The 19,167-nt window shown below is 40.6% G+C and overlaps 1 protein-coding gene across 3 annotated transcripts in view; it reads right to left on the bottom strand.

Moving 5' to 3' along the window:
* Positions 1-210: 210 nt before the first annotated feature.
* LOC141391035 (uncharacterized) overlaps positions 211-19,167 on the bottom strand; it is a 105,627-nt gene continuing 86,670 nt past the window's right edge. For 2 of the 3 annotated variants that reach the window (XM_073963954.1, XM_073963953.1), the window contains exon 5: positions 214-955. In XM_073963954.1, coding sequence (XP_073820055.1) covers positions 551-955 — 405 coding nt within the window. In that variant the 3' untranslated portion in view covers positions 214-550. Of the gene's footprint in view, positions 956-19,167 lie in introns of all 3 variants that reach the window. The other variant, XM_073963952.1, reaches the window with a different exon arrangement.

Genomic DNA, 19,167 nt, shown 5'->3' on the forward strand with positions numbered 1-19,167 from the left:
GTAACTGCCCCATGTCCAAGATTTCTCTGAGTCAATCAATCAATATTGTAAATGCTTGGAACTTCTACTACATCGCTTGTTTTGAATGGAATACGGAGGAATGTCTAAGGCGTTTGATATGTCTTACCGAGTTGCTTTTCTACATTTTACTCTTTAAATTGTATTTTGTAGTCCGTGGAACTTTTTCGTCAACTGGAGCTTTGCTTGCAGAAAAAAAAACATATTTTCCGATCACACCAAATAAGTTTTACCCATTTTTCTTCTAAATTTAATGGCTTTTAAAATCTATACTTGCCTATCTGTCGTTCCCTATCATAATTCCAATATTTAATATTCCCTCTATATGACCCTCCCAAGTCAGTCGGCGTGAGTGTGTGTGTGTCAGTGTATATTCCCTAATGTAAAAAGTACTTATGTAACTACTTGCATTTTTATTTTGTGGTTTGTTTCCTTAGGCTTAGGATTAGACTTTTTGTATGTAGGCGAATGTTTGTTATTGTTTTTTTCGTTTTGTTGTTGTTTCTTTTACTTACTCCCTCCTTCGTTCAACTTACGATACAATATTTTTATAGTACGATGGTTTCTTGTGATTCTCCTTAATGACATAAAATCCTTTCGGTTTGCCATTACCCGAAAAGTATTTATTGAAACTATTCTTGTTGACGGTATTGGCGGGAGCATAATACGAGGGTGATTTACGCTTTAGTGATTTTTTATAGCTCATCATTGAGTCGTGGTGATGATGATGGTAGGCCTTTTCAATCGATTCATTTTCCCATGGTTTCGACCATGTCGGTATATTATGGATATCAATCAGCTGTTGGATTTTGTGTGGTTCCACTTTGGCCACACTTGGGAAACGTTGTTGTTTTTCTTCGAGAATTTTCTTAATTACCGGCAAATTCCAATGATAGATACGTCCTGGTTTGCCGTTCGAACTGAAGGGGAAGGAGACCTGTAAAGGAATTAAAAAACAGAGAAATGATAAAGAAAGGATTATGCAAACAAAGTACAAGATTAAGATAAAAATTGCAATAACAAATTGTATAAAGGGAACGTTAAAAACGTTTTGTAAAAACAACGAAGTGGGCCTTGTGCGGAATGACAATATTGTTGCCATTTACTTGCTGTTTAAAATTTATTATGTTCGAGTTCAAATGTTAATTAGCGTCATGTTTCTCATGTTGTTGTTGCAACTGCATTTCCCCCTTAAGCTTTCGATGCACAATCACAAATTCCTCCACCACCACATTACAGTTGCTTTATCTGCTGCACACATGGTAGTGGTTATCTCTTGCGGCAATTTTATGAACATCATGCACTGCATCCCTCTCCGCCATAATAGAAATGACCGGAATAAAAGCTGTCCCCTCTCAATTTCGAAAAATTGACGCAGTGGTGTTACAAATTTTAATTAAAGCTGTCCACTGATAAACATCAATGCAGGATTCATTTGAATTTATGGAGACACAAAGCCTGTAGCAAGCAAGCAGTCACCATATCAGGCAGGATTACCATTTGTTGTGACTTATTTTCAAAGCAAATTTTAAACGACAAAACAGAAGTTTTGTGGCAAACATGTTAAATGGTATTTGATTGAAATGTGGAGCAACTTCAGTTATGTGGAGTCAATTTGAGTATAAATAAATTTCCGCTTTAGAAATTATGGAAATTAATTTAGAGCTTTAAAAATTTAAATGCGAAATAAATTTATTGACCGGTTTATTGAACATACGAGCTTCTGTGTGCACGGTTGCACCTCTATCTATGTGGAGCCAATTTGATGATAAGTAAATAAATTCTCTCTTTAAAAATTATGAAAATTATTTTGTATCTTTGAAATAGTAAAACGTTTTGGATATCGAGTAATCAAGATATAGCCGAAAACAATTTATTGAGTTCACATTTCCCGTGCTATTAACTTACGATCTCCTATGTTCATGGTTGCTCCTCTGTCTAATGTGCCTCTTTGTAATATTAGGGGTTTCAGCAAATTAATTGGCAGTCAATTTGAATGACAAAACAGAAGTTATGTGGCAAACATGCTAAATGATATTTAAATGCGATTAAAAAGTAGAACAAGTTCAGTTATGTGGACTAAATTGAGTGACAATGCATAAGTAAATTTCCGCTTTAGAAATTATGGAAAATAAATGGAATTTTGAAATTCAAAGTTTGAATTGGTTTAACTTTTTATACCCTCAGCATTTATGCTAACGAGGGTATATACGGACAAAATGTGCTTCATCGAAATAATGGTTTTAGACCCCAAGTGTGTTTGGACAAAATGTGTTTCAGACACTTTGGAGTTGATTTAGCCATGTCCGTCCGTCTGTCTGGCTGGCTGGAGCGCACGATAACTCTTGAACGGATCAACCGATTAGGTCTAAAATTCTTTCGGAATATTTTGTCCAAACTTAGTTTAAGTTCGAAGATGGGTTATAACGGTCCACTCCTTCCGGCACCTCCCCCACAAAAGTTCAAAATTTGTATGTAAAATGGTGTGTACGATAACTCTCAAAAGGAGCAATCGATTTGGTCCAAACTTTACACATCGTATTATTCCCTCCAGATATAGATCGGGCTCGAATATGAACTATATCGGTCCACTCCTTCTGCTACCTCCCACACAAAATTCGGATAAAGTGAAGTTTAAGAGCTCCTCTCGGATAGTTTTCAAATTTTTTTCAGTAAGTTTTCATTGCGGCTCCCTCTACGACGGTACAATTTGTTTCATGCGCAAGGTCATACTTCCTGAGATATTGTCCTGAAAGCTCCAAGAAACCTTGAGGGTACCAACCTAAATGTCAAATCCGCAAAATAATTCTAGAGAGATTTTCTGATTGTTGCAATCTTTGCACATCGTATTTTTTCATCTAGTCATGTATCAGGTTGGAATATGGGATATATCGGTCCACTTCTTCGGAAACCTCCCACACAAAATTCGGATAAAGTGAAGTTTTAGAGCTTCTCTCGCATCGTTTTGAAATTTTTTCAGTAAGTTTTCCTTGCGGCTACGACGGTACAATTTGTTTCATGCGGAAGGTCATACTTCCTTTTCTGATTGTTGGAATCTTTACACATCGTATTATTTCATCTAGTCATGTATTAGGTTGGAATATGGAGTGTATCAGTCCACTCCTTCGGGTACCTCCCATACAAAATTCGGATAAAGTGAAGTTTAAGAGCTCCCCTTGGATTGTTTTGAATTTTTTTGAGTAACTTGTCCTTGCGGCTACGACGGTACAATTTGTTTCATGCGCAAGGCCATACTTCCTGTGGTATTGGCCTAGAAGCTCCAAGAAACCTTGACGGCACCAACCAAAATGGCAAATCCGCAAAACAATTCTCGATAGATTTTCTGATTGTTGCAATATTTACACATCGTATTATTTCATCTAGTCATGTATCAGGTTGGAATATGGGATATATCGGTCCACTCCTTCAAGTACCTCCCACACAAAACTCGGATAAAGTGAAGTTTAAGAGCTTCTCTCGAATCATTTTGAAGTTTTTTTTTTCAGTAAGTTTTCCTTGCGGCTCCCTCTACGACGGTACAATTTGTTTCATGCGCAAGGCCATACTTCCTGAGATATTGTCCTGAAAGCACCATGAAACCCTGACGGCACCAACCAAAATGGCAAATCCGCAAAATAATTCTCGAGTGATTTTCTGATTGTTGCAATCTTTGCACATCGTAGTATTTCATCCAGTCATGTATCAGGTTGGAAGATGGACTGTATCGGTCCACTCCTTCTGGTACCTCCCACACAAAATTCGGATAAAGTGAAGTTTAAGAGCTCCTCTCGGATCGTTTTGGAATTTTTTTTCAGTAAGTTTTCATTGCGGCTCCCTCTACGACGGTACAATTTGTTCCATGCGCAAGGCCATACTTCCTGAGATATTGGCCTAAAAGTCCAAGAAACCTTGACGGCACCAACCAAACTGGCAAATCCGCAAAATAATTCTCAAGAGATTTTCTGATTTTTGCAAAATTTGCACATCGTATTATTTCATCTAGTCATGTATCAGGTTGGAAGATGGACTGTATCGGTCCACTTCTTTTGGTACCTCCCACACAAAATTCGGATAAAGTGAAGTTTAAGAGCTCCTCTCGGATAGTTTTGAAATTTTTTTCAGTAAGTTTTCATTGCGGCTCCCTCTACGACGGTACAATTTGTTCCATGCGTAAGGCCATACTTCCTGAGATATTGTCCTGAAAGCACCATGAACCCCCAACGGCACCATAATTATTGTATTTGGTTTGGTTTTGTGGTTTTTTGGGCAGTGGCTGAGGGTTTATCTCCGTCAGTACACCTGACTGATACTTTCTTACTTGTTTTAGGTTAATATTGCATATGGTATACATCAGTGCCCCTCTGAATTTGTAAGAACACTATTTACAGGGTATTAAACAACAACATTAAATACTCATGTGTTACATACGAATATACATAACTCTAACTTCGTCGTCGGAATACGAGACACCACCGCAGTCTCCTCAACAACAAAAACGCAGCATTAGCGCCCCGATAATGCATCATTCAATTGCAAAGGTCAGCGGAATAGTAGATTTTATCAGTCGCCGCGACCCAATCTAGCTCACCATCACCTGTAGCTTGCAACGTTGCGGTGATTATAACATTTTGCGGAAGGATCGTACAAGAAGGACAGGAGGAGGACTTGCCTCCCTTATACACCAGTCTGTCCAGTACAAACCAATATCGCTTGAGCTTGACTCCAGTGAACCATACATGGAATGTATTGTGATAGGAGTAAAGTGTGTGACTTCCGATGTAATGTTGCTTAATGTGTACATACCGCCGACGAATATCTCCGCTCTGCGTTATATGCCCGACATTAGTTCGCTATTGGAGGGCAATAACCGTAGGAGAAGGACTTGCCTACCTTATACACCAGTCTGTCCAGTACAAACCTATATCGGTTGAGCTTGACTCTAGTGACCCATTCATAAGGAGATTGCCACATTAAGAGGAGATTGTCACAACAAACAACGAGCTGTCTCAACTATAAAACGAATCGAGATACAACGATTGCGTTTGCTAGGTATAGCTGGCAAACCATCGATATTCCCAACATTAGATATTTCCGATATAATATTTTAAAATATCGATTGCTATCGATATTATCGTTAAGTTGTCAACACCATTAATTTGGAGATGAGAATGGCGGAAATGTCAATGCTTTTCTTGACATTTTGCACAAGTAGTTCACAGAAATGTAAATGAGGATAAACAATTGTTTTTATTTTATAAAAATATTAAAAAAATGCATTTTACTTTTCCGAAAAATGTGTACGTGTAACTACGGATGAAATCGCTGATGAATTGGCTCGCACAGGCTCTAAATCTGAAAGTACTCAGGCAGAATTCTGTGTTGGGCCGCCGTTGTGTCATTTCATTGGTGAGCTCGTAAAGTTCTACTCGGATATATCCGGTCGAGCTTGGCATGAGGAACCGATGTGTCGGGTGGCTAATCTTATCTGGCCAGTTATATCGACACGTAGAACCTCATCACTACTTTTGCTTAGCAAGTCTGAGATCAGAATCGCGATAGGTGTAATTACTGGACACTGTCGCATCAGGTCAAGAACTTGCAAGTGAGACGGTACCGGCATTGACTTCTGTAGGCTTTGTGAGGATGAGGGAGAGTTAGAGACGATTGAGCACTTGCTATGTCGCTGCCCAGTGCTTAGATTTACCAGACAGAGACTATTGGGTGACTACGAATTCTCTACTCTCACCGAAGTCTCATCAGCAGATCCTGCAACCCTTGTCCGTTTCTCAAAGTCGTGCAAATGGCTTTGGGAAAACAGTGCTATACCCATACAAAATTGAGAGTATCGTTTTTATTGGGTGATTTACAAACTTTAAATTTTCATTCGCTTCAATCTGTATTATTCACGCTATCTACCACACTATCATCTTCTTCTTCTACTACGAACCTTTCGTATCTATCTCTTTATTTCCTTCCAGTTTCTGGATGAACACAATGGAACTATGGTCACCGAGTGAAGCGGCTATGATGAATTAACCTAACCTAACTACGGACTTACTTTCTCACACACACAAAACCGAAAAGCAGCGAAAATTCTATTTATTTCAATGAATTTTAGGTTGGGGATTTTTGTTCCGATAATATCGATAGGCAAAACTATCTATCGGTATTTATTTTTTAAAAAATAATTGATTTTATCGATAGTGCCATCGATTTTTTGCCAGCTCTATGGCTAAACCATGTCATAAGAGTAAGTGATGATGTAATATAGTAAGTGATGATGAAATAGCTGCCGCATGGCGGCTCACGCAGAACTGGAAGGCCAACGAAGCCTTGGAGCGAATTCCAGATTTCGAAAATACAGCAGCAAACAGAGAGAAATGGAGATATTTTCTTAGTTCGGATAATAGAACAAATGTTCTGTCAAAAATCAGCTAAGTAAGTAAGTCCACGACTTTCTTGCTCAACATTTAAACGATCATTTTAATAGCTCCCCAATGTCATGTTTAATGCCGCTCATTTGTTCTAATGAAAAACATTGTAAATCCTCCTCAGATTAAATTCTATGTAAATAACTAAATGGGATAATAAAAATTCTTCTTCACAACTCATTAAATCAGTTAATTGAAACATAAATCCAACAAACATGCAACCGGAGGAAAACAATTTCAGCGGATCAGTCATAAATGCCAACAAAAATTAACGTCATAAAAGATATCATGCAAATGACTGATTTGATTATTTGATATGGCGGCGGCGAACACGTTTTATAAAATGCCACCCAGATCGTCAAGTGAGTGAAGTGTGTGAGCTGGTGGTGGTGTTGTGGTTCAAAGACTTTAGGAATGAAAAATTCGAAATGTGGCAAATAGGAATTCTTTTGAGCAGATGTGCAAAATATGATTTAAGCTTTCCTTTAATTTGCAGATCATTAAAAGAGAAGCAAATTGTTGGTCGAATTTATTTATTCAGACCGCTTTCCCATCATTTTTGTTTAACTGAACTTTTTTGTTTCTTAACTTATGAATTGTTGGTGGCAGATGACTACTGGAAAGCAGATGACTCCATGATCCGTTTACTAGAAAGTAGATTACTCTATCAGTTGTAAAGTAGATGAATCCATGTTGTTATTGTAACAGAGTTTTTATTTTAGGTTTGCAAGTTAATTTTCTGCTCAATCTGACTCTGGGTCTATCTCTAATTCTAGGAATCTGGCTGCTGCGATGGGGTGTAATTAAAGGTCTACTGGTGTTAGATGAGTAGGTTTGGCAGGGGAAGTTGAACAGGTGCAGTTTATCGTGATGGCCCGTGCCACATGTTGGACAGATTTTTGCACGGTGTCATCGATCCTTGCTCTATAGGAATTTAGACGGCTGCATTATCCCGAGCGTTGTTGAGCCAAAACTACTTTGGTTCGTCGTGGCAGCTGACGCTCCTCAACCGCGATAGATAATGGATATTCTTCGAGGACCGTATTCACACGATATAAATACTGTAATGCTTGATAGGCTTGTTGATCTAGGTGTTCTCTCTTGTGACGTTGGACCTCTCTTTCTAGATTATGAAGATCCCACCTGACATGCCTGTGTGGAGGAGTCCTATCCACCATATGGTGATTAAGATGGCTCTTATGGTAGCACCCGAGAAAGTACTGCCGAACGAAAGCATGCCATTGTGTTGATAAACTGGAAGAATTTATGTCTCCTCATGTAGATGGTCCGCTGAAGACACGAGGAGGCACCCTATTGCAGTTCACAGGGCGGCATTCTGACATGTTTGAAGATTGTTTCCATCGCGTTGCACTCACATTAGCTGACCATAGTGGCTCCGCATATCTTACCACAAACCGACCTATCGCGTTATATGTGGTCAATAAGGTTCTTTTATCTGTAGCACAAGTGCTACTGGCTAGGATTTGAGGACCTAGCTCCTATATCTCAGTTTGTCGCAGATAGCTGTGGCATGCGCGGACGACTTGATATTGCTGTCGAATGTGACCCCAAGAATTTTGGGGTAGTTTGTGGTCGGAATTCTGCTACCATCAACCACGATATTCAACTAGGTTCTCACCTCTGCCGTACATGTGGTGAACAGAGTGGCCGTAGATTTAGTAACGGATATTTGCATGGAAAGAAATGGTACGATCAGTCAGATAGGAGTTAAGCCGTCGTACAATCATTCGAATACGGGTTGGAATACAGAAGAGGTAGAGGTTAAACAGTTCCGGAGATGTCACCTCACATTGGGGAACTCCCTGTTTCACCTCACAAAGTTTGGACTTATTGTTCCTGAATTCCAGGTACGACTGGCGTCCACATATATAATTGATTATCCAACGTTTCAAACCTGAACGGGGGGTTGTCTGTTCGATATCCTCAAACAGTGTGGAGTGCTTGACAGTATCAAAGGTTTCTGATAAGTCAAGCGCCACTATCACTGTACTATCAAACGACTTGCTCTGTTTGAGCACTTTAGTGAGATACTAGGCTCCGGGCGCATCCAGCTGTTTCAGCATTTCCATGGAGATTTCATTAGGGATCAACGCTTTGGTGATTTAGCGTTCCTGATGACATTTGCAACATAATCTATTGTAAATTGTGGTGGTTCATCCTCGGCAGAAAGAGATCTAATGCGACGTAGTACTATTCGCCCTGTCTCTCTCCGGGTGGACAAACTATCAATTGAAATAACTTGCACACCTCTTCGGATTAGTCAGCATAATGCCACTTTTGACTTCCTTCTTTCCAGGGTTCGAGAGTGACTTAACCGTTGCCTACAATTCACTTATTCCAGCTCCAATGTTGCAATTCTTCAGATGATTTAGTCACTTGTTCGGCTTATGCTCACCGACCAAACTGTTAAGTTCCAGTGTCAGCTCCCTGATTCTGGAGTCACTGTGGTTGGCACGACGAAGCTCATCACGCTCATTTCCTAATCCTGTGGCCTCTGGTATATGGCGTGCGGCTGCAGCAGTGATGATGTCTCCGAACGTCGTTTCTGCTGGGCAGATCTCTGAAGCAGTGATCGGTGAACTCCCTGAACCTATGCCAATTAGCTTTCCCATGACTGACGAAAGTGTGGCGTTCAGAGGTGATGAAAACGGGCGGTCTGCTGAGGGAGGTAATTATCGGGAGATAGTCTGATCCAAGAGAAACTGATCCAAGAGAAACGAACTGTGACACTCTTCGCTAGTTATGGTAGGGGCGTCCTCATTGACCGTGCAAAACGTACAGCTATCAATATGTTCAGCCAGAACTATACCTCTCTGGGGATAACGATCTTGGCGCGATGCGGATGCTAGACGCCACAATCTTCCATTCAACTTCTAGAGTGTTGGATTGGGAGGTTGTGACCGACCAAAGTTTATCCACTTCTACTGTCACAAACCAACACAGTGCACTGAAAACCCACAGCGTATCTCTGAAGTATGTGACACATACATATTTGGTAGCGATCTCCTACCAAAAACAAATACAATTTTTTTGAGATCCCCTAACACTGGGGTGTTAAGCGACTACGTGCCCATCGGTGTTCTCAAGGTTTGCAGTTAGGGTACCAACTGTATTTGAACGGAGCCTAGTTGATACCTGAGCGACTCAACGAGTAATTATCATGCCCTTGCCGTGGTAAGGAGGCTATGCCACGGTAGACCTCAGTTCCTCCACAACTCAATATCCCATGGACATTCGAACTTTTAACAAAAAACCAAAAACCCAATACCCTCAAAATGAATCTTCGACTGATATAGGTGTAGATGCCTTGGCACCCTTAGTCTTTACACTCACAAGTTCAACCTCTTCATCATCCCTGACAATCACAAATATAGACATTGACAACGGTCCCCAAATGTACGAGCGAAGAACCTATCGATAAGATTGATGATTCGCTGAATCCACAGACCTCCAATTCTGCCAAAACCAAAAAAAGCAATAGACAAAAAATCATACCGAAGGGCAACTAACTATTGCAATCGGTATACTAATAAGGACCCCAACACCATCAGCGTAAGGGAGTTTCAAATGATACGTTCTATTCTCAAATTCGTGAGAAGATTCGAAAGAGAATATCCTCACGTAACAAAGAGGGAAGTGGGTATCAGTGAAATCCCTACGTCAACAGAGGGAGTAACCCCCATCGAAGCCTCCAAAGAGGTGACGAAGGGAGGAGACTTCAGCTCTGATAAGGACACCCCTTTATCCAATGCGGCAACGTCGCAGCTCTCAAAGAAGGCTGAGAAGACGCCAAAAAGGAAAAAGAAGGTATCTAAATCCTCTCGGAAGGTTTTGACTGATTCTGTAGCTGGCCCAACTTCTAAACCCCAACAAAGGGTGATAGAGGTGAGTCAGCTGATGAAAAAGAAGATGAGGTCGTCTGAAGACCAATCTCCATCTGCGAAGAAGTCTACGTTGTCACAGCCGGTCTACCCGTTGGCATCGCTTGCTTCAGTGACGAGGAAGGCTAGTGATAGGATCACTGTTGAAAAGGTTAAAGCCTCTTCATCATGTGCTTCCTCTCTGGAGCCTTGTACGTCTGTAAAGGCGAGTAAGGATACCGCGAAGCATAGTGCTCTGCAGACTCCAAGCTCATCTGTAAAGGCGAGTGAGGATAAGGCGAAACCTAGTGCTCTGCAGACTCCCTGCTCGTCCACAAAGGTGAGTAAGGACAACGCGGAAACTAGTGTTTTGCAGATTCCAAGCTCGTCTGTGAAGGCGAGTAAGGACAATGCAGGACCTAGCAGTCTGCAGATTCCCTGCTCGTCCACGAAGGTGAGTAAGGACAACGCACAGCCTACTGCTTTGCAGACTCCTTGCTCGTCAAACCCGAAGCAGGATGACATCGATGCTCGACGGATTGTCCCGGGTGAGATCCGGCTGGCAATCATAGATAGAGGGTCGTCTTCGGGACATCCTCATCTCGGACGTGCTTGAACAGACCAATGTGCGGATAGGCCAGTTACAAGGGAATCAAGGAAATTAGCTGTGTTCACATAGCATGCAGCAACATAACAGCAAGTCCAGAACAACCCCTAAGATCCACGAATTCCCGACATCTATTGCTTCTCACCGAAGATTGGGTTTGGGTGAAGATGCGGATGTGACAAACCGAGTGGAAATATAAAGAGTCCGTAGCAGGCATTTCAGAACTATACAAATACAAACATGTGTACACCGAGGTTGCAAGCGCTGGGCCGAATTCGGGCGTCGTTTGGTCAATCCCGTATCGACGAAACTACAGTGGGATTGAAGACTCCTGTAGATAAGATGACTTACGGCTACATGAGGCTGCAGGGTAGATGATTCCATGGGTCGTCTACTGTAGGGTAGATGACTTGAAGAGTCGTCTACTCCATGGATTGTCTATAGCAGAGTAGATGACTCCATGGGTTGTCTATAGCAGAATAGATAACTCCATAAGTCGACTACTGCAGAGTAGATGACTCCATAAATCGACTACTGTAGAGCAGATGAATCCGTGAGTCGTCTACGGAAGAGAAGATGACTCCATGAACCATCTGGAAGATGGTTTCACGTTAAAGGGGGGGGGGGGGGGGGGGGGGGTATATAACACCATTCGTCGCTTAGTGTTAAGGAGATCTGCCTTCACTGCGGGGTATTGCCCAATTCGTGTACAGTAATGTGAACCAGGCTTTTTTAATTCATCATAGATTTATCCCGAACTTTGTGCCTAGACCTTGAGCTGCTTCATCACAAATGTGATTTAGGGATTTTGTAAATGATCTCAGGATCGAGTTAAAAATAATAAAACTGCACTAGCTACTAAAAGCACTCCACACACATATCCACAAATGGAATTTGATCATCGTTAATGAAAAAGAAAAATGGCATATCATAAAATTGGTAGCCTAGAATATTAATTTGTTGTAGTTGTTGTTGAAGTTCTCCGATGGATTGTGGTATTCAATTATCGCTATCACAGACAATAAATGTTGCTTTTTCGCATAACATTTGCTGTTGTTGTTTCGTTGGTGTTGGGTGGACGCATTTCACTGCTGAAGTTATGTACAGTTAATGGTGCTTGTTGCCTGCGTTGGACTGTAGTATGTGAAGTTTATTGGATAAGGAAACATATTTTTTAAATGCACATTGACTGGGCACGCTCGCACGCACGATTGCAGCGCCAAACATGGCCGGCCAACCTGAGAAACCGCTCAACGCACTGTAACACATGAGCAGCCATAAGAGTCGTTGGCGGGTATAATGGTGGTGATGATCGTGTTGATGACTATGTGAAAAGTTGTTGCCTGACTGGCTGCTTGCTCCTTTTTCTTCTAGAGTGCTGTGCTGCTACAAAGGTTTCGAAATTCTATGCGTAGATATTATTTATGTTTTTCTTATGAAAGCAAGGCTAAAAATAGCTAAAGTTGTTCGTATTGGAATTCTTGTTTACTTCAGCAAAGTTTATTTCAGCACTTGTTCTATACACTGCGGTATATGGCAGGAACGTAGCTATGGTAAAACCTATACATTTTTAGGGGGAGGGCTTAAAACGTTTTTGCCACCAGACAGCTTTTCCTACGCCAATGCATGCCATTCGTCTTGAGTTACTTCTGGCTATTAATAAACGTTATTGTGTTGTTGTTATTATTTCGATTAAAACCTTAAGAATTGTACGTGCTTTTTCCAAGGAAATAATGAAAATGCGTCTTTGTTGTGCAGACAGACTCTATATTAGATGACACCCTATGGTGGAACACAGATCATTTTTCAAATCTAATTATGATTTGAATTTAATTAATATTTCAATTAAATATGATTTATTGGTGTGATCTAGTTTTCTTTGCTGAAGGTACAAGTGGCAGATTCTTAAGCGAGTTTTTTGTTTCGTTGTATACAATGTTACCTACATTTCCGCTTAACATAATAATGTTACATGGATGTGTTACCCTCAGCATGAATAAGTGTCTAATCGAAAAGTAACAAGTAAAAAACGTTAAGTGCGGCTAGGCCTTTTTATATCATCCACCATAAAATAATCTTAATTAAAATGGAATAATTAGTTTCCTTTCACAATTTAGGTCGAAACATTTTTCGACCATGCATACCCCAAATGCCTAAATTACATAATCTAATCTAAACAAGTAAGTAACGTGGGTAGACTCAAAGAAGACTAAATACCAAATTTACGATATTTCAGTAGGATAATTTGGTTAAAACCTAAAAAATACCGTAAATCACGAGGTACGCTTCTATGGGGGATATAGGAAGACGTGGACCTATGCTGATAATTCTTTTCTGGAACATTTTATAACCCCATGAAAGACTAAATAACAAATTTCAGTCATTTTGGTGGGATATTAACGTCACATCCTTCACAATTATGAAAATCGGGAGGTACCGTTCTGTGGGGCTATATCGAAACGTGGACCTATAAGGACGAAATTCAGTTGGAAAGGGTTTTACTTCCAACGTAGAGTAAATACCAAATCTCAGCCATTTCTGTTTGTTGTTGTGGCCACAACCCTAACAAAAAAGGAAAATCAGGAGGTACCGTTCTATGAGGGCTATATGAAGACAAATTTCATATGGAAAGTTTTATAACTCAAATGAGGACTAAATTTCAGCAATATCGGAGAAATATTGAGGCCACAACCTTAAAAATACCGGAAATCGGGAGGTACCATTCTGTGGGGCTATATGAAGGCGTGGATCAATACCAACAAAATTCTGGGGGAAAATTGTATATTCCCAACGAAGGCAAAGTACCAAATTTCAGCCATTTCGGTGTGATAACGAAGCTAAAATCTCCAACATACCGAAAATCGGGTGGTATCGTTCTATGAGGGCTCTTTTAAAGCGTGGGCCTGTACCAAAAAATTTCTGTGTGGAAGTTTTATTACCCGAACGAAGACTAAATACCAAATTTCAGCCACTTTGGATGAATATTGAGATCACAACCTTCAAAATACCGAAAATCGGGAGGTACCGTTCTAAGGGGGCTATATGGAGGCGTAGAGCTATACCGACAAGTTTAGAGTTGGAAAGTTGAATACCCTAACGAAGACTAAATGCCAAATTTCAGCCATTTCAATGGATTATTGTGGCCATAACCTTCAAAATACCGAAAATCGGGAGGTGCCGTTCTATGGGGGCTATATGAAGGCATGGACCCATATCAACAAAATTCTGGGGGAAAGCTTTATACCACCAACGAACACATAATACCAAATTTTAGCCATTTCGGTGTGATAATGAAGATAAAACCTTCAAAATACCGAAAATCGGGTGGTACCGTTCTATGGGGGCTATATCAAAACGTGGACCGATGTAGCCCATTTGCAATACCAAACATCCTAGGAGTAATAGAAACTTCTGTACAAAATTTCAAAGCTCTATCTTAAAAATTGCGATCTGTATCTTGATTTCAACAGACGGACATGGTTATATCGACTTAGAATTTTACCCTGATCAAGAATATATCAGGGTAATCATGAATAAAAATTCCGTGCGGATTTTTTCCCTTTCCCCAATTTTAAAATTTTTTATTTCCATATTTATGTGCAAAACGGGAATATTTTTGTCGATTCGGCGAGAATATTACACAACAGTTTTCAACATTTTAAAATATAGATTTTAAAAGAATTCCACTTTTCAAAATTATTTTCCGTGCGGAAAATTCCGCGGGAAATATTCATGATAGCCCTGTATATGTATACTTTATAGGTACCACCTATGGGCTATATTAAAGTGTCTTCCTACCTTTAAATTTTTTGGTGGAAAAGGTTCGCTGCAGTAACCTCAAAAGTCAAATTACGAGTAGTTCCGTCAAACAATCTAACTAAGACCCTCAAAATATCGAAAATTGAGAGGTACCATTCTATGGGAGCTACACCAAAACATGAACCTATGTTGACGATTTTTAGTGAAGAAGTTTCGTGACCACTGTCAAATGTCAAATTACAGCTAGTTCGATTTTTGATGGAGAAGTTTCGTGACCACTGAGAACCACAAATGTCAAATTACAGCTAGTTCGGTTAGAAAATGTAGCTAAAATCTTCAAAATACCGACAATTGGGAGGTAGCGTTGTATGGGGGCTGTAGCAAAACATTGATATATATTGACGATTTCTGGTAGAGAAGTTTCGTGGCCACTGAAAACCTCAAATGTCAAATTACAACTAGTTTGGTTAAAAATTGTAGCTAAAATTCGCAAAATACTGAATATCGAGAGGTATCGCAATATGGGGGCTATACCAAAACATGGACCTATGTTAACGATTTTTGGTGGAGAAGTTTCGTGAACACTGAGAACCTCAAATGTCAAATTACAGCTAGTTCGGTGTAAAATTGTAGCTAAAATTCTCAAAATACCGAAAATCGGAAGGTACCGTTATTTGGGGGCTACACCAAAACATGGACCTATGTTGACGATTTTTGGTGGAGAAGTTTCGTGGCTACTGAGAACTCCAAATGTCAAAATACCGAAAATCGGAAGGTACCGTTATATGGGGGCTATACCAAAACATGGACCTATGCCCGTAAGTTTTGATCACTAGGAACCCTAAATGTCACATTAAAGCTAATTCGGTTTGAAAATGTGACTAAAACGTCAAAATACCTGTAATCGGGTGGTACCGTTATATGGGGGATATATCAAAAGTGGACCGATATAGCCCACCATCGAACTTGACCTGCCTGCAAAGACGAATCCTCCCAAAGTTTCGGCGTCCTATCTCCATTTTTGTGGATGCTAGAGTGATTACCATAGACGGACATGCACAGGTCGACTCAGAATTGTACCCTGATCAAGAATGCATATACTTTATAGGGTCGCAAATGATTATTTCAATGCTTTACAAACGAAAAAACAAACTTAATATACCCTCCAAACTATGGTGGAGGGTATAAAAAAACAATACTCAGAAAAAGTGGCTAGCATTTTTCTGAAAGAATTTGCCACAGCTCTGGCCAGGCATTGATCCTGGTGGTGGCATAGAAATTACGTCTCTTTACACATATGTTAACCAATACCTGTAGAGTGAAGACAGTAGATAAAAAACCTTAGCCGATAATAATGCTACGCACTGGAAGAATATTCAAACCTGCCACATGCCGCCCTAAGGGCTGCAACAAGGTGCCTCATCATGATACCTGTGGACCATCTTCAAGAGAAGACCTTTGTCTCCGGAGCATCAGCACAACAAGATGTTTTCGTTGCAGTGCATGCATCCCCCATTCAGGCACGTATGGAGAGATCTTCATGATCTAGCGTGAAAGAAGTCCAAAGGTATAAACGAGAATCTCTAAATCAACAAGCATATCAAGCAAGCTTGAATAACATTCATACTGATGCAGTTGCGCATGCAGTACAAAGGTACTGTGTGAATGTCCTACTCTGATGTCCATCCCCCATCCATCGCAGCAGAAGAACGTCAGCTTCCAAGGGTAAACGAGAGATTTTATCCCAGTTGAGATCCGGACGATGCCGCCGCCTCAATTCATATTGGGTCCGAATTGACGGCACGATACCCAACACATGCCTGCATAAAAATTGGGACCGCACAAAACTCCAGCTAACCCCTCTAACCTGTCTCCTAATTCTTTATGGACGCAGCCATTTTTGAATCCGAATGCAGAGGAACCAGAACCAGATATAAATATACGAATGAACTTATTTGCGTTGATACAACAACAACCACTGGACTCGTTTGGAATCAGTGATAACATATCACCACAAATGAATTTTAAGTCAATCCCCACCTCTAGACGATATAGGGATTTATCTATAGCAATACCCTCAACCTACGACTCTCATATAAGTTTAACAAAAATGTTAGTTTCTTTTATGCCGAAATGTTTGCAGTTAAATGAGCTGATACCCTAAAATCAATCATAACTTTGTGTTGGGTCCCGGGTCATTGCAGCATCGATGAAAATTAAATAGCTGATAAACTGGCGCGTCGAGGATCTATGTGACACGATATTGAAATCGAAAATTAGATCAAACGACCCCTGTACCACTTCATACGGCATCTAGAACATAGTTATGGGGATAAAGCTGTAAAGTTTCCCACCTGTAAGGTTTCCAAGGTAATTTTTCTTGAAGAAGTCCGGCTGTAATCTGAGAGACGAGTCCAAATTCGATTTTATTTTAACTAATAATCTGCGATTATGAAATAGGGGAAATACGGCCATTTTAGAGAATAGCGTGAGAGATGAAGTGATAGACATCAGTCATACAAATATGGAGCATGCGTCTATATCAAACAGGAGGCGTGCTTCTTTTCGGACCACAGAGCGATATAGAAACCACCACATAGGAATCCCAGAAGTACCAACTGGAAACAATTCAACATTCTAGCTTATATTCTTCTTGAAGCTGAATACCTGACGAGTGTTCTTTAGGATTGTTATCAACTTATCCTCAGGAAAGAAAGCAGGATGGCATATAATACGGCTAACAGGACTAAATTTAATTCAGATTGGGACTTATATAGGAATAGTTTCAATAAGTATAAGAGTGAAGTTAGGAAAACAAAAAGAAATTGCTGTATAAACTTCAGTTGAGGTAATAGAAGGGGTTAATACAGCTGCGAAATTTCGCAGAGTGATCTCAAATGATCCCAAATCTATTGGGAACATCAAGCGAAATGATGGACGAACTCTGCTCTAGAAACTCTACTACTACCTACAGGCAAATTCTCACTTCCCGGAGTGACTTGCTCCCCTGACGAGAGGATATTTGTTGGTGTTTTAATAAATAACACTGTGAACACAAATTTTGGGTCAGAGATAATTCCTTTCGGAGATGAAAGTCCTTGGTGAGTACGAGTATATTAAGAACCCCGATGGACAGATCCGCCGTGAGTCGAACTTCCGCGTTATGGCGTAAGGAAGTTTTTGCTGGAGACCCTGTAAGCCATCAGGAATTAGCGTTATATCTTTGTTTACTGTTGCTTTAGCGTATTTTTGAGATGACAAGTCTTCAGTCAAATCGAATGAGGATTATTTTCGTAGAGCACTTCGACCTTCTAACTCGCTTCCTTTAATGTCATGTTCGTCCTTTATTTTAAGAGCGGCTATAAAAGTACCACAAGATGACGTTTTTCAGCTTCGAAATGTTCTGCAAAAATGTCGCTCAGAAAATTTTAGGTACGGCTCTCATTGACAACTAATCGATTTTGTCGCGTTTTCGTGGTCGTTTTGTGCATCCCGATCTGCCTTGAGGCTCAAGGAGCTTAATATGTGGCGTTGTTCTGGGCTGAGGCATGCAAGCTTTCTACATCTAATAGGTAGCCAAACTTTGTACACCACTAAACTACCTTTTAACGCATACGTTACATACAACCTAATGGCAAGATCGTTACCCCGCCTGAAACTAATTTGACGGATCTTTTTATGGAGCAAGTTCTAGCTCACAAAGATTCGACTCTTTCGTGGTGTAGGATCGATTAAATGCATGGACTCAAAAACCCAGCAAAGCTTGGACTACATCAGCCTGAGGTTGAGACTAGGATAACCCGATGAGATCCACAACCCAAATTGTTGTGGTTATTGTTGTAACTGTATTTATATTTTTGTATGTTGGTTTTTCTGCTTAATATGGCCCTTGGTCCATCGCCAGTTCTAGGAATGTGCCTAACCACAGATCTACTAGATTTAATCGAGTAGGTTTGGTTCAAACGCCCTTAAAAGCTGCAGTGTGTCATGCGGGTCTGTGCCGAATGCTGGGTAGATGTTTTTCACAGTGTCATCGATCCTTGCCCTATAGGAATTCCGACGTCTGCACTATCCCGAGCGTAGTTGAGCCAAAATTACTCTGGTTTGCCGTGGCAGCTGACGCTCCTCAGTTGCGACATATGGGGGATGTTTTCCGAGGACAGTATTCACACGATAGTTATTTATGGTACCTGCGACTGCATCCTGCTTGATAGGCCTGTTGATCTAGGGGTTCTCTCTTGTAACGTTAGACCTCTCTTTCTAGATCATGAAGATCCCTCCTGACATGTCTGGATGGGGGCATCCTATCTATCATATGGTGATTAGGATAGCCCTCATGGTAACACCCTAGTAAGTACTGCAACGAAAGCATGCCATTGCATTGCTGTACCGTTTCTTTATCTACATCCCCAAGTGCTGCCGGCTACGGACTTGAGGACTTTCTTTCTACACCTTAGCTTGTCGCAGAAAG

The sequence above is a fragment of the Musca autumnalis genome, unplaced genomic scaffold, assembly GCF_047663935.1.
Source record: "Musca autumnalis isolate F117 unplaced genomic scaffold, ASM4766393v1 scaffold_1, whole genome shotgun sequence".
Taxonomy (NCBI): domain Eukaryota; kingdom Metazoa; phylum Arthropoda; class Insecta; order Diptera; family Muscidae; genus Musca; species Musca autumnalis.